Source organism: Musa acuminata, chromosome BXJ1-11, assembly GCF_036884655.1.
Source record: "Musa acuminata AAA Group cultivar baxijiao chromosome BXJ1-11, Cavendish_Baxijiao_AAA, whole genome shotgun sequence".
Classification (NCBI taxonomy): Eukaryota; Viridiplantae; Streptophyta; class Magnoliopsida; order Zingiberales; family Musaceae; genus Musa; species Musa acuminata.
This window is the reverse complement of record NC_088337.1, coordinates 6,017,889-6,034,131: the sequence shown is the minus strand read 5'-3', so window position 1 is coordinate 6,034,131 and position 16,243 is coordinate 6,017,889. Positions and strand designations below refer to the sequence as shown.

The following is a 16,243-nucleotide window of genomic DNA, read 5'->3' as shown; positions in this document are numbered from 1 at the left end:
CCATGGGAGTATGGCATTATTTGGCTCAAGCGACGATGTGCTTCTGGTTGAACATGCTGAAGTAGGTTGGTTTTGCTGCCTAACACAGTGATCATCAGGTCTATAGAAGCATAAACACCACTCATTGTTGTGACAATTTTTTGCTGTTCATTCCTGCTGATTTGTTATCAATGTATTCTGGATATCTATTTTGTAAGAAGATTTGAAACCAGATATCTAGTTTAAAAGAAGTTTTGAAACCCTTTAAGTGTTCAAACAAATATATTACATAGGATTCAGATTATTAAGAGGTGGGTGGAGAATTAGGTTGACTTACACTTTATTATCTGGATTATTATGTTGGAGCTCCAAGAGTTATGCTTGAGAATTTGCTGCTACAAAATATAACATTGTCACCCTATTTTCACCATTAGTTCATGCTAATTCATAGTACAATATGGATTTTGTCAGTTTTTATGGTCATCTGTGTTAAGGATGAAGAGAAATATCTTTTTGGATTGCTAAAGCTAGGAAAAAATAAAAAATTTAGGTAACATTAAGTGTATAAAAGATGGATATCAAAAGATACTTGATGTATAATGAACAAAGAAAGAGTTTTCTAATATCAATTTATAGGAATAAGATATTTGAAGTTGGTCTAAATCAAGGTTCCAAATACCGTACCGTACCGGCGTTTCGATGTTCGCTCGGTACGGTACGGAACGGTATACCGAGCGGTATATTGTTTGGTATATATATTATATATATATATATATATATATAATTTAAAAGCCTACGTCACATCGCCTCGACGACGCGACGTCGCCTCGTTTATTTAAATTATATATATATATATATATATATATATATATATATAAGCCTTGGTGACGTCGTCGAAAATGGTGACATCGCCGAGCCTTTTTCTAAAAATATATATATATAAATATATATATATATATATATATATATATATATATATATATATAATTTTATTTTATTATTATTCGTTCCGTTCGGTAACGGGCGGTCCGCGTACTAGTATACCGTCGGACCGGTACGTACCATCCGTACCGGGCGGTATTATTCGGTATTGCTTACCTTGGTCTAAATATAAAGGAATTGAACTAATATGTCATATTAAGGAAAATTGAACTAATGTGTCCTACTATGGAACTTTGGAAATGCTGAAGATAGAATAAGATGCGAAATAAATAGGCAGAGATTGATGAAAATATTATTCACAGAATAAAAATTGGGTTGTCAAAGTTAAGAGGGGGTGTTGGGTAATTTGTGTGATCATCGAATGCTTGTTAGATAAAAGAAAAGTTATATGAAATAATTGTTAGTTCAGTCATACTTTATGCATTTGAATGTTGAATGGTAAAAATATATACATAAAGTTTGTGCGGTTAAGATGAAAAATGTTCATATGTATATGCAGGACAATTAAGTTCTGATGGATAATAAAATGAGGTATTATTGTCTGAAGATGATAGGGACATGCTCAAAGGAGACATGTAGATTTGTGGTTATGCGGGGGAAGCCGACTAGTATTAGTGGTGTGAAAGGTAGAGCGAGATATAAGACAACTTTACTATAAACAGTAAAAAGAGATGTGAATGTTTTTTGTTAACTAAAGATATTATCTTGAGTAGAAAGGAAAAGATCCATGTAATTGATCTCAAATTATTGAGACATTATGGTGATGGTTGTGACATCAATATCAAATGGAGTTCCTTTGTTCTCTGATTTATTATTGTAATTGCCAGCTTGTTGAGACTGATGGATCGTCCACTCTTCCGCCTTCTGTTCTTCGTATTCTTAACTTCAAAGCCTGCAGAGGTATGAATGTTCTATCTGTCTCAACTTTGATTTGGGACATCATAATGTGATTGTACCCAAAAAAATATTTGCATTGGTCTTGGTCCAAGTAGCCTGTATGTTGACTGCAATTTTTCTACTTTTTTTAAAATGAAGGTGCGATTATGTTCGGTGATTCCTTGTTACCTTCGGAATGTTCTCTGATCGTCGAAGAACTGAAAGCGACATCACTTTGTTTTCAGGTAAGCAACTGATTTCTCTCACACGAGACCTTTTCATTAGTTGATGTAGGATGCAGCTCATGGTTAGGCCTTTTTTCCTATACAAGTTATCTAGATGTCACATTGTCTGCCTTCCTTATATCCTGATGTAGTAGGCTTTCATGTTTAGTGTGCTCATGGACGGCCGACCACTGTCCCTCTTCTGAATATGGCATCACTCCACGAGCAGCTAGCAAAGCTCAAAGTTGATCAAGGGGGCTCGAGCGAGACATGGCACGGACTCAGAGTCCACCAACGTCCAAGCTTCAGACGAGCACAATTGCTTCTAGACTCCGCCAAAAGGTTTCACAATGGATGATGTATCAGAATTAATGTTTTTCTTCTGTGCATAGTTAACAAATGCCAGATGTCGATAAATGATCTTGAAGCCGTGGGAAACCCATATGGTGTTGTACTCATGAACCATTCATTTGTAACTGCTGGCGAAGATGTAGCCGAGGGAATTCATTATGCTGTTGTCCGGGAGAACATTCATTTGTAACTACAGATGAAGATGTATCCGTTGAGCTGATCATACACCGAAATCTAATAAAGTAGTGTTCATTCTCAACTAGCTCGTTGTGCTTTGAACATGTTACTGAAGCTTTGTGCAATTCTGTTGGGCCCAATTGATCGCTGAAGATATCGAGCATCGGCTGTTTGTTCAAAGTTGACAAGGTTGAACGAGTTATTCGATGGTTTGCTGGAAATCTTTTTTTCTGCTTTGAATACTGGTGGGAGAACAAAGTTCAAAGTTTGGTAAAATAAGTATCTAAAATTCTTAAATATAGAAATCTCACGGATTTGAGTAAAACCCAAATTGATTGAGTTTAGATTTTGGGATGAAGTGGTAATCAGTCATCTATAATATCATATTTGTTTAATCACCAAAAACTTGAGGCTTCTCCGTGACAATGGTCAAAATAACAATTGATTCTTTATGGAGAAGGATTGATACGTCAAAAGACCGCCATTTTATTACTTCAAATAATAAAAGCAAAACGGAAAACGTCTGGTCTTCAAACTGGCGGCAAATTCAGGAGGGAACCAATTGTTCTTCTGGCTTCGTCTTCCTTCATTTGGAAGCCACATTCCTTCGTCTTCCGTCAATTGATCGCTCTCGACGGGATCTGTTCCGTTCTTCCGCACAACAGCAGAGCTGATCTCGAAAGAATCGGGCGATGAATCCCTCGACGCCACTCCGAAGCCCTAACCCTAGCAAGCACGGCGGCCCCGGCGTCTACCAGATCGGCGGCGTCCCCGTGGAGTTCCCCTTCAAGCCCTACGGCTCCCAGCTCGCCTTCATGGGGCGCGTCATCTCCACCCTCGATCGCGCCCGCCGGCAGGGCCGATGCCACGCTCTCCTCGAGTCCCCCACCGGCACCGGCAAGTCCCTCTCCCTCCTCTGCTCCTCCCTCGCCTGGCAGCGCCACCACCAGCACCTCGTCCTATCTGGGGCCGCTGCTCCGCCCCCGTGTCCCCCGCCGCTCGCGTCCGATCCCCTCGTCCATGGTGGCGGATTTATTCCCCCGTCCCAGCCTCCGAGTAAGCAATGTCTATTCTTGTGCTGTCATTCCTTCTAATTCCGTTCTTTTGGTCCCTGATCGGGACACGAAGGTTTGGACTTATCCTTTTCTGACGAACCTTAGGTGACGCTGAGGAACCTCCGGCGCCTACAAGCGCTAGAGCTCAGAGGAGACAGTCGCTTCCCAAAATCTACTATGCTTCGTGAGTGCTATCTCTCGTTAACGCTACGATTTGAGCCTTTGTACTGTTTCCTGATTGCTGTTTGCTTCGGACATGTGAAGGAGGACTCACTCCCAGATAAGTCAGGTGGTTCGTGAATATAGGAAAACATCCTATCGGGTGCCAATGGCAATTCTGGTAAGCGAATCTTGTTTCTAAATTATGATAAAGGTGTTTTTGTTGTACTACTAGCCCATAATGCAACAATGCTGATGGTTCAATTTCTAGGATTAACACTACAATTGCCATTCTAAATTAAATTTTCCAAAATTTCTTCTTTTCTGAATTTCCATTTTCTTCGAGCTGTTGGTTTCAGGCATCACGAAAGCACTACTGCACTAACAAGCATGTGTGCACAAGAGATAATCTGGATGATGAATGGTAGCCTTCTTGAAGCCCCAAAGAACTTACCTTTCTGACTTTTACATCATCTTTGCTGTTTTATGTTTTTAATGTCCTCCTGTTTTGCTTTAGTAAATTGCTTCTGAAGGATGAAAGCCTAGGTTGCAGTGAATACAAGTGAGTTTCTCTTTGATACATATGAGTTCATCGTATACTTTAGTTCTCATTCTTATGAAGGCAACTGTTTTTAACTATGACAGAAATGCACACAAAGTCAAATGTCATCCCTCTCTTCAGAAAGGTGGCTGTTATGAGGTTCATGACATTGAAGATCTTGTAAAAGTTGGGCACAGTGTGAAAGGTCTGTTACCTTTAACTATAACAGTCTTCAATGCAGTACACTACTAAACTAAGTATGTTTTTTCTACTTTTGGTTTTCTTGTAGGTTGTTCATATTTTGCTGCACAAACAATGGCTGAGGAAGCTCAGCTAGTTTTCTGCCCATACAGTTACATTATAAATCCAACAGTCCGGAGAGCAATGGATATAGATATAAAAGGATCCATTGTGATTCTGGATGAGGCCCAGTATGCCCTTTGGTTACTTTGTTTGTAACAATTTGTATCTTGCATTTTGTACTAATCATAGATAGTATTTGCAGTAGATGTTTTCAGAACATCTGCTTTGAACTCAAAATTCTAGACACACACACACACCCCTTTGAATTTAGTGATCTACAATTAATGGGATGCAGCCCTGCGGGCACCTAATTCTTTTTTAATTTATCATTACTAGCAACATAGAGGATGTTGCACGTGATGCAGGGAGTATAGAAGTTGAAGAGGACGTGCTTTTTGGTAAGCCAGTCTGTGCAAATATATATAATAGCCACATAGAATCTGAAAGCTAAATATTTTTACTTGGTTCGAATCTGAATGTGTATCTCTGTTATACCTAGCATTGCAAACAGAACTTGAACACTTATGCATGGCTGATGGCGGAGCAATGACATACCAACCATTATATGACATGATTCAGGTACAAATTTTGCAAAGATGAGTTTTATCTTACTAACTTGTAACCAAGACCAAGTGGTTTCTATTGCACAGGGAATAATAAGTTGGATAGGTGACAGGAAAATGAGCATGCAAAAGCATGAATTTGAGCACTACTCTTCATTGTGAGTATATTCGGCTGGAACTTATAATGTTTAAGGTTTCTACTAAGAATATTTTAGCTTAGCCATAGATTTCTTGGTCCAATTCAGTTTTGAGACTACTAGCTATTGAACATTGGTAGTTCCATTGTTCAAGCAAGTCATATGCAGTAAATAAAAGCTACTGCAAGTGTTTTTTTTGTTGTTGTTTTGAATTCTAAAATATCTATGTAATTATAGGCTATATTCTGTTGGCCTGGATTTCTTTGCACCACGTTTCTATGATTCAGATGTTTTTCCTGTCAAATCCTTTAACTTGCTAACTTTATGTAGTTTGCATAAGCTATGACAAAAAGTCACATACCCCTCTTCTAGAAGTGAGGGTGTTAGGGACTCATAAGATTGAGATATATGTCCATTCTAAGATTATCTACCACGTGCATTTTAAGATATATACATGACATCTCCTTTGATGGCCTTATACAAGCCCAAGCCCAAAGCCCAATACAAATATGTCTTATGCTCAAATCTTACTATAATCTAATAAAAAATAATATATATGCAGAATGAGACCTCTATGGGTATTTAGGCCCATATAGCTCTAATGTAGTGATCCGAAGCTTTCTGCGTCCTCTTGAGCTGTCGTATTAATGTGGTGGTACTCTAATCCCTACCAACTCTCCTTGAGTGAAAAATTCACCTCTAGTGAATGAAAATTGAGATATTACTTTATGATGTCGGGTCTATCAATCGTAACTCATCTTTTGAAATCCATGTGTCCTCAAGGTTGGATTGTGTATTCCATCATACCAAGCATCTGTATTCCTTATATGAGAGAGAGATCCCGAATTGGTTGTCCAAGATGTTCTCAACTTACTTCCGAATAGTCAAGTGTGAAGGGAACTCTAGAATTAGGGGTACTAGGATGGAAGAAAAGGAATGATCGTGTTGTTATTACTGCGTGCCTAAGAATATCTTTGACGTGGGCTCCAACGTCTTATGGTAGGGTGATAAATCTTCCACATAAGAATTATATTGGCAAATCCAAAAGTCAAATTTGAGAGACTTAAGCTTTAGCTGTGATTAAAAGCTAACAGCGCTACCCTGAGATAAGCATTTCTTATGTTGTTAGAATGTACATGTACAAAGTGCTAGAATATGACAAAACAAAATTTGTCATCCACAAGTCGAAGTAGCTCATATCCTAAATTATTTCCTGATGCTGTGTTCTTTTTACTGCCACCACATTACATGGCATATGATAGATGACCAAATTATCCTTTACAGAGCTTATTTCTCTGATGATTTGGTTGTACAAAGATGTTGGACTTGCGCACTAACTTCAGAAATAGATTACACAATTTCAGATATCTTTCTAATTTTATTTTGCAAGTTAGGCTAATGCTTTATGCAGTTGTTTATTGCATATATTTAACCTTTTAAAAGCTGTTCAGAAAATCCAATGCATTTTCACCAACAGAGCAACTAGTTGTTTATCCTCTCTTCAGATATTTTTTTAATACTTTGTTTTCTGGAAATATCCATTCCTGGGGCATTTCTTTCATTAGGTCCTTACACTTCTCTTGATGCCTTTTTATCACAAATTCAATAAGAGTATGGCTTGACATTTGTCATGTTTCTTGGATGATTCTCTGAGATTGTCAAACATAGCCTATATGGTGAGGCCTCCAAATGTATTTGATGGCCTACATTCAATTGTGTAGAAAATTCTGATCTTTGGAAGCGTTGTAATTGTTACTGATCTTCATTTATGCAGTTCCTTGTGTAAAAAAAAAAAAATCAATCTTTCAGTTAATTCAGTGATTCAGAAGAAACATGCAGTCAATTATTTGGGTAGAAGTAACCTAATATCATGCAATGATGTAAACATGGTGTTGTTGTCATACATAAGTTGACCATGATGTGCATATTAATAGAATATATGTCACATGCAACACCTTAGATTTCCATCGTGTATCATTTTGTTGTTAACTATCTTATAGAAGACCATGTTGATAAGGCTTTGAAAATCACACTTTTGTTATTATCCAAAGAATGTTCCATGTCAATAAGAGGGTTCAAGAGTAGTAATAATTGTAATTTCCTTTAAGTCAAAGTTATAACTAATTTGGTTCTGAATGGCATGATATTTCCAAAAATATCTTCAAATAGAGCTGTTATTGGCTTTCACAAATCTGACTAGGAAGATGGAGAATTAAGAAGAGGTCATACTCCCAAGTTTGAAGAAGCAGTTTGCATGGAAGAGATCTCTATATTGAGTTATAATAACCTTTTTGTGGGACCTTGGACATTGAAAATTTTGGATCTAAATAAAGATTGTCGTGATAGCATCATTATGATCTCTGTTTAATACATGGATAGCTAAGTTTGAGGAAAGAGAAGGCTTTTGCAGTGGTCTCTGCTTATGTTTCTTTCAAGATAGTTATATCATTTTAAATTGCAATTCTTTTTAGTGTTAACTGAAATATTAATTGGTGAATGGGTTTTTCCTTCCTGTAGTTTGTGGATTTCATGTTCCATCTGGATGCTTTAATATCGTACATTGTCTGTGTATGTTCTTTCTTTGGTCACTGACAAAAAATTGTTATGGTCAAATGTTTGTGAAGCCAAGTTCAAAAATACTTCTGGTTTAAAAGTTGATCCTTTTCTAAAATTGAGTCATTTTGATCATGACAGTTGGACTGCTGATAAGGCCATTAGGGAGCTCCAACAGGCTGGAATTACAGAACAATGTTTTCCAATTCTACATCAATGTGCCATGAAGGTGCTTTCCACTTTCTAAATAGGCTCTTTTTCTTTTGCCATGGATACTATCTGACATCTTTTTTATATGATTCTCTTTGTTGTTCAAGGCAATTAAAGCTGCTTCAGATGAAGAATCTGTTGGAAACCGTTTAAGTGGCATGTCCTTAATTGCATTGGAAGGTACATTTCCAGCTTTTAAATCATGCCCCGCGACTGAAACTTGTAATCCACCAAACTTTTTTTTCTTTGCAGGTCTATTCTCCTCACTTAGTTATTTCTTCTGTGGAAATGGCAGCCATGCAACTGATTATCAACTAGCATTGCAACGTTATGTTAAAAGAGAAGGCTGTGAGTAATACAAAGAATGCATTGTTTGTTCTTAGAAATTAAGTTCAGACCCAGATATTTAAAAAATGGTATCTAACTAGATTTGATTCTCAGCTTCTTTCATCAGTCCTTCTGGCAAAGTACATCTATGCAAGTGGCTATGACACTTAGGCATTTTTCCCCTACTTAATTTGCATCTTACTGGCCCATCATTTTAGCATTTAACAAAGCATTGTCCAATCAAATTTGCAAGAAGTATGTGAAATATAGGTAGCCTGGTGCATAAGGTCTTTGTGGTCTGGGGTCTAGGGAAAGGTCAGTATATGAAGCGTTACCCTTGCAAGCAAAGAGAATATCTCAAGTTTGCAATAAGTGTGTGCTGCTGCAAATTGGAACCTACATGACACGTAATCACTGGAAATCACAGAACTACTCTTTTTTGCATTCCTCCCTGTATTATCATCTAATGTAGCCTTTTCCTAACATAATTTACTTGTTGATGATTGCTCATCATCATTTATAAGTCCAGCTAAAAGTTTTACCATCGTTAAAAGGCATTTTGTGGCTTAACATACAGTGTCCTTTTGGTCTGCTGACAGCCTATTTCTCACATGCTAATCAACATGACAGTCTTGAGTTACTGTTATGAAGAATCTCACTGTCTTTTACTACTTGAGCTTGTTTTAGGTGTTAATGGCGGTTGAGACATCTCAGCAAAACTATTGTTGACAGGTAATGCTGCAAATGGCTGGATCTGCAAATTGAGTTTGTGGTGCCTGAATCCTGCTGTTGTTTTCAAAGAGATTGCAAATCTGTCTCTTTCAGTTATCCTTACATCAGGGTACTTAGATGTCATAGTTTGTTATTCAATTGAATGCTTTCTAATTGCTTGCCTTGTTATTTCTATTATCGTAAGCAATTTTCTCTGTTACTTTGACCATGCACTGATGTGAGCAGTATTTTCTTTAATATTTTTTTCTTTGCATAAAAATGAACTATATATGAAGAAATGTTTTGGATAATTAAAGTAAATTTATGAAATACACCATTTGAAACTTTTGAGAGCTGAAATGTGACTTATATCTCTTGGTAATATTACCCAACAACACTATATGTGAACCAACTACCACAAGTTAAACTCATATAAGACATCCATGTACAAAGTGCCAGAAGAATTAGTCATGCAATATTGTGTTTAAAAGGCCTTAACAGTTCTCTTTAAGTTGAAAATGTTTAGTTATATCATCTTTGTGTACAATAAAAAATAACATATCAGTGTCTTTTTCACTTGAAGCTTTTGGAAAGTTAACAGTCGAGGATAATTTATCTGCAATTTTTTTTCACCTGTAATCATCATGCAGTTGCTTTTATGTAATGGAATACTATTTGTGATTAAACTGTAATGGATTTTATATCTGATATGACCTTGTAAGAAATTCTGTGGCTTTTATATCTGATATGACCTTTTAAGAAATTCTCTACAGGAATGGGAAATTTTGAGTAAAGATCTTCCTCCTGTAGCCAATCGAAATCTATAGTAATGCATCTTTGTAATTTGAACTTGATCCAAGCACTTGTTGACTAGAATTCATTCTATATGATGAAAACACCAGAATTTATATTATTCAGACCTTTAAAGTAAGTAGAATCATATGGTTTTCACAACACCATGTCACTATGCTTCAGCCACATAAGCTATTTTTGTCTATCTTAATCTTGTTATCTCTTGGATGTATTAGCATGCAAGTGTTTAATTTGACTTCACAGTATCCTCTTCTGTCTCATGCATCATATATCCACACAGAACTCTTGCCCCAATGGGCTCATTTGCATCTGAACTTGGAGTGCAGTTTGAAGCTTGCTTGGAAGCACCACATGTCATTGATGTGGAATCACAAGTATGTCCATGTTCTCTTTATTTTATTTGTGCCCGATCTGTGTGATTGATTTTAGCTGTTATTATTTACAGGTTTGGGCTGCAGTAGTCCCTGCAGGTCCTGCAAATTGCCAGTTAAACGCCAGCTACAAAACTGCTGATGGATATGCTTTCCAGGTACAGGACTTAGGTTTGTGTACTTTGTTCATTTAATTGCAAGTTTCCTGAAAATTTAGCATGACTTGTGAAGGATGGACTTGGAGCTTCTCTAGAGGAAATATGCAAGATTGCACCAGGTGGTGTTCTTGTTTTCTTTCCTAGTTATAAGTTGTTGGAAAAGCTACATTTTCGATGGAGTCAGACAGGTCAATGGTCTCGATTGAATGCTGAAAAGCTCCTTTTTGTTGGTAAGACCTTTAGCAAAATTATATTTTCATAGAGGCTCTTCCTCATCTTTGTGTATTTTATTAGTTGTTAGTGATAATAATATGGCATTAAAAATCTATCATTGATCTTTCTGTTGTAATACAAATCGTGTATAGTGCCAGCAATTTTAATGCTAACATGATAGGAGATTCTTGCCTCGTTGACAAGGCTTTGCTTAACATATTGCCTAACATTTGTTTGATTTAATAAGAGTTTCAAAATGCTTGTAGAACCAAGAGGAGCTATGGATGAATTTGAACCTGTTCTTAAAGGCTATTATGAAGCAATTCGTGGGAATACAGGGGCTCCTCATGTGAAAAAAAGACTTGGTCTAATGAGAGCCTCCAAAAATCCTTCCAGCAAGGAGTGCTCACAAAATCCTGCAAAAGGAGCAGCTTTTCTTGCAGTTTGCCGAGGCAAGGTAGTTACATTTTTCTGTTTGTTATTGCATTGAATTTTATAAATAGGTAATGCTTATTGCTTTAACTGTTTTCCAGAAAGGTGCTTTATGTAGGATTTTTTTCCTTTAGGTTTCTATTATTTGGTAATGAAAATTTAGGTTCACAGGATTATCATGTGTGAATAGGCAAATGCAATTAGGTGTTTGGGAAAGTGTGTATGTGTGTTTTCACTTTTTCTGATTTTCTATGTTCAGCTAGTTATTCTGTTTCTTCTGCAGGTGTCAGAAGGTATTGACTTCTCAGATGAAAATGCTAGGGTAGTTGTATCCTTGACATACTGATCAATTTTATATGGTGTTCTTTGACTATATATTTCATGCATTGCTATTGTTTTAGTTGGCACTTAGCAAACATGATTAACTTGAATGTACTGTTAAGTAGCCAATAGAAAATAATTTTGTTGATGCAATGATTGTTGCTGACCATTTGATTTCATCATTTTTTTTGTCTTGTGTTCCTTGACCAAACTTAGGTGATTGTTGGTATTCCATTTCCAAACAAGTAAGTTCTTGACATCATTTCCAGATGACTGAGATAATTGACTGAGATAATTATCGATCATCTTACTTATTGATTCAACCTGGATTAGAAATGACATTCATGTGGTGTTAAAGAAGAAGTATAATGATACATATAGATCATCAAAGCATCTCCTTAGTGGGAGCGAATGGTATTGCCACCAAGCATTCCGTGCTCTGAATCAAGCTGCAGGTATGTATGGTCTACTACCTCAATATTATATGTCAATTCCCAAGAGTGGAATACTGATTTAAATTACATCAGAATCATTGCAGGGTCGGAGAATATGCTACTAGTTTGTACAAGTGATTAGTTTTTTCGTGTTTCATGTTCCTTTACACATGGTAGTAATCACATTTCATTACTTATTCGTTCCATGGAAAGTTTTCATGCCAGCAAAATCTAAATTATCTGGATTTGCAAGACTAACAGCATTGAAGAATAAGTTGATGATCTATTTCCATAAGCAGAAAAAGGGCTATGAAGATGCACATTAATGAGCATTGGTATTCTTTTCGAGAAAATGGATCGTTGCACTTGCATCTAAATTAGGAAAATAAGTAAGCAGGAATGGGTTATTTATTTTTGCCATATGCTGCTCAAATTCTAAAGGTGAAACTTTTAGCCATTCCTCATAATCTGTCTTCTTAATTTTCCTTAATTATGCAATGCACTTAATGCTCAAGTTTCTTGCTGTAGCTCGCTCATGATTATCTAAAGCTTCCAGAGAGTAGCAGCCTTGTACTTATATCAAAACCAACTCAGATTAATAAGTCTTTCATCCTGGACTTCTCTTTTCAGAGCTAGTACTTTTCAGCCTGTTTGTTACAGGATCAAATTGATATTGATGAAGCATTGGGATGCATATTTAAAATACTCGTGATGGCAATCCTCCAAAATTCGTGTTTTCACCAATCCACTTTTTGAGCATTTAGGATCACCTTTGTATCGTTTTCACCAATCCACTTCTTGAGCATTTAGGATCACCTTTGTACTAAATTCTCAAATATAATATGAATGTACATATCAGTTAATTTGTTAAATATTATGCAATATCATTTTTGCCCTTTGTTCTAGAATGTGGTAGCTATCTGTATTTGTGTGATTGATTCATAGATAAGGACAGATAGTGCATTATTGGTAGTATATGCACCTGATGTGTGTATATTGTATAATCTATGACATAATATCATTGATTGTTTGAAGCTAAATGCCCTTTCACTTTGTAGGTCGCTGCATTCGCCACAGATTTGATTATGGAGCTATTATTTTTTTAGGTATGCTAATATCAATGTCAGCATCTATTTTATTTTGTGTTCATGGGCTTTGAATTTTTGAATTCCTGGAGGTTTCTATTTGCATGTCATGAAAATAAAGCAGGATAAATAGCTGGTGAAATCACTTGGAACCTATGGGTTATGGTCTCATAGGTCTGGTTTCCTGGTTATTTTTCTCATGGTACTGAAATTTTATGCATGACAAAATTTCCTTTTTTCTTTTGGAGTTCATAAAATCGTGTTGGAAAACCTTGAAGAAAGTGTTACCAGACATGAACCTTTCAGCTTCTCTATTTAATCCAAACGTAAGCAATGGGTAAGGTGAACTGGACTGATGCTTGGGATGTGCTTGTAGATGAGCGGTTCACGGAGGAACGAAATCTCACGTACATCTCAAAGTGGCTGAAGAGTTCAATCAAGCGTTTCAACAACTTTGATGAATCTCTCATGGGGTTACGAAGCTTTTTTGAAACTGCTCAGGTATAATTTTTATCGCTTATTTTGTGTTTAGTCTTCATGTTCCTACTAGGGCTACCTTTGCTACCATAATAAGATTATTGCTTTGCAATCTGGGTGCCGAGGGTTTAAGTCATGGTAAAGCTACATATACTATTGATGAGAGCCTTGTGCATTGGGATACCTTTTTATTTCATGTTCCTATTGTCTAAACCCTACATGGTTTACTAACAGAAGCAGTTTGGTCAAAAAGGTGACCATCCAACTAGCAAGAATGTTTCTCAGACTGAATCATACAATTCTGATTTTAGCGAGGAAAACTCATTATCCTCAAAATCAAGTCTGAACCAGGGGATTCAAAAGGAAAAAGTTAAGAAAGTCAAGGTCAACCATCAGAGTGCAAGGAAGACTATCCATGAGAGTAGAGCAGCTCCTGCAAAAAATAACAAATTAATCAAATCTTCAAGCCTTGATGGGGAAAGTGCCCCTCTCTCTTCATTGAAGGATTACTTTATCAAGGGAGGCAAGGCATCTAGTGAGACAAATATCAAACCCTCAATCTTCCATGGAGATTATGTGGACCCTAACGAAAGTACCCGGAAGCAATCCAAGTAATCCCCCCATTTGTCCACCAAATTAGTTAAAAACTTTTTTTTTTCATTTTCTATTATCTTTTGGTGTTATTTATCGTTGGTCTCTGTCACAGATGTTTGGAGACCATATCGGCAGGATTGTGTGAAACCAAGTTGCATCAGCCTCTAGTCAGTGAAAGCTTCAATGCAGAGGATAATAATGCTACTTGCGAAAGTGTGTCCAAGGTTGAAAGCCTGTATCCTGCTGTAGCCACCTTCGACCAGTTTCGAGAGAGAGCCACTCTTTCACCCTCAACATTTTCAAATGGAACCATATCTGAAGATACATTGGCATCAGCAGGTTCTCCTGAAAGTAACAAGTGCATGGATCCCTTCAATCTTGAGAAAGAAATATTCTTGAACATGAGTGTGAGTTCCCACAGTGAAAAAAGAAGAAAGCTAACAGATTTGCAAATGACTGGTCTTAATCAGATGGACTGTATTAGTTCTGATACAGAATCCTTCTACCCAGTTGACTCTGTCAGCAGCATATCAAGAGAAACTGATCAAATATCTGAAACACCATTTTCAGACAACTGTTCAGCATCCCAGCACCAGATACCAAGTCAAGGAATGTTCATACAAAATGGTGGTACATCTGTAGAAAAGAAGTTAGTATTAAGTTGTTTGTACTGTAATAGTCCATTGGGATTGCAGAAGAATGATTTCCTAGTTAGGTGTTCATTGACTTCATCATCAAAGGCTTTCTTGGCATATGTGCTGAAGCATGGACCTCCAACTGAAGGTCGTTTAAATTCTCTTCGCAGTACACCAGAGACAGACGTGCCCGTTGTAGCTTGTGATTCCTCCGCTGTTGACCATCACATCTTTGATAAGGGCATCAAAGAGGTTGCTTCACAACATGATTTCTGGTCTGAAGAAGACGGTTGTGTATTCAGGATACTTAACTGCCCCTTCTGTACTGCACGAAAGCGGTGCCTGGGCGTGCGAATTATTGCAGCTGATGCATCTAATAGTCACTTACTGAACAAGGTAACTTTTAACTGGGTGCATGATTATTATGTGACTGCTTCAATCAGACTAATTCATGAAGTATTTTCCATGAAGGTTCTCTTTTTTGCATATTATTTGGATATGAAAGATGAACAAAAACCAACAACAAAGGTAAGTTTTTCAGTTGCCTTCGTGTGTCGTTTCTTCTAGTTGGCAGTTATATATTCATATGATTAAAAAGTGTAGTTTTTTTAAATTTAAATGTTTCAGATGAAAAAAAAAACTGGGCTTTAAAGATTCACAATCCCTTCTCTTTTCATTTTTTGATTGTCTAGGTTTCCATGCCCATTAGTTGCAATGCTCCAGGACAAGGATCAGCCCTAACTGAGATTGAGAGAGATTCATATGTTTCATGTCCACAGAAGACTGAGCTCTTAAATGCTAGAAGATCGAAGGTTTGTAATCTTGAATCGTTATAGCTACTTGTTTTCTTCCCTTTGCCGGATGGTGATGGGCTATCATCTGTATTTAGCAGCTCAGTCTACCCAAAAAAGATCAATGTTCTTTGGAGCATCGAGCTGGAGTCTAGACTTGATGATGATGTACATGTTTCCTCCTGGTGGGTTGTAGCATCATCAAAATGCAGTATCTAAAATATAAAACCCATCATGTTTTGGTAATATTCCGGAAAACTGCAGACTGGAAAACCATCAATGAGAGAACAAGCATGCCACCGCCACAACGGAAGCATTCAGGATTTATATGGTCTTCGCAAGGTATTTCACTCTCTGCTGGATGGTTTTCTCAGTATGTTTTGTACAGTACTACGAATTTATAGATTATATGGATTCACCTGAAACATATGTTTTAGTGGCTGTGTTATATTTACATCACATGAGAGGTGACAAGTAATTGAATCTGCCGACCATTGACAAATTTTTCTTTGTGGGGAAAGAGAAATAAGTTTTTTGTATGTGTATTTGACTTCATGTCAGGCTGCTGGTAGTGCATCTTACATGTGTAGAATTTTGGACTGCTGCATAAGATGGTAGAATTCTAGAGAATGTACTTACGTGACCAAATCTCAAGTCAATGATAAAACCATATGATACGAAGCATGATTAAATGGCCAAACCTATAGAAGTGACCTCGCTCAGTCTTATTGATGACGTAACATTCCTTTGAGCCTGGGCAGCCACTACCACCAACCTCCATCTCCTGCAACCAAAAAATGTCACTCCTGGA

General features: G+C 37.0%; 2 protein-coding genes across 6 annotated transcripts in view; both read left to right on the top strand.

Annotated features, from left to right (window-relative positions):
* Nucleotides 1-2,634, top strand: part of LOC135597053 (DNA mismatch repair protein MLH3-like) — a 59,426-nt gene extending 56,792 nt beyond the window's left edge. Inside the window, exons 23-25 of one of the 2 annotated variants that reach the window (XM_065089481.1) lie at nucleotides 1,749-1,821; nucleotides 1,957-2,042; nucleotides 2,191-2,634. In XM_065089481.1, coding sequence (XP_064945553.1) covers nucleotides 1,749-1,821; nucleotides 1,957-2,042; nucleotides 2,191-2,379 — 348 coding nt within the window. In that variant the 3' untranslated portion in view covers nucleotides 2,380-2,634. Of the gene's footprint in view, nucleotides 1-1,748; nucleotides 1,822-1,956; nucleotides 2,043-2,190 lie in introns of those variants that run through there. The other variant, XR_010481099.1, reaches the window with a different exon arrangement.
* A 419-nt stretch (nucleotides 2,635-3,053) lies between these two features.
* On the top strand, nucleotides 3,054-15,971 carry LOC135597050 (uncharacterized). 4 transcript variants are annotated; one of them, XM_065089475.1, is made up of 29 exons: nucleotides 3,054-3,605; nucleotides 3,710-3,788; nucleotides 3,869-3,944; nucleotides 4,123-4,187; nucleotides 4,281-4,325; nucleotides 4,409-4,509; nucleotides 4,594-4,735; nucleotides 4,944-5,005; nucleotides 5,107-5,186; nucleotides 5,258-5,328; nucleotides 8,002-8,089; nucleotides 8,178-8,250; nucleotides 8,323-8,418; nucleotides 9,130-9,238; nucleotides 10,202-10,295; nucleotides 10,367-10,450; nucleotides 10,524-10,680; nucleotides 10,930-11,120; nucleotides 11,379-11,423; nucleotides 11,633-11,661; nucleotides 11,750-11,871; nucleotides 12,909-12,956; nucleotides 13,312-13,436; nucleotides 13,647-14,023; nucleotides 14,119-15,037; nucleotides 15,113-15,169; nucleotides 15,334-15,453; nucleotides 15,531-15,617; nucleotides 15,697-15,971. In XM_065089475.1, the coding sequence occupies exons 1-28, from the start codon at nucleotides 3,242-3,244 to the stop codon at nucleotides 15,585-15,587; spliced, it is 3,876 nt and encodes a 1,291-aa protein (XP_064945547.1). In that variant the 5' UTR covers nucleotides 3,054-3,241; the 3' UTR covers nucleotides 15,588-15,617; nucleotides 15,697-15,971. The 4 variants fall into 4 exon arrangements, with proteins under 4 accessions (XP_064945547.1, XP_064945549.1, XP_064945548.1 ...); XM_065089477.1 differs by having other exon boundaries at nucleotides 3,055-3,605; nucleotides 15,534-15,617; XM_065089476.1 differs by having other exon boundaries at nucleotides 3,055-3,605; nucleotides 15,534-15,971.
* Nucleotides 15,972-16,243: the final 272 nt, after the last annotated feature.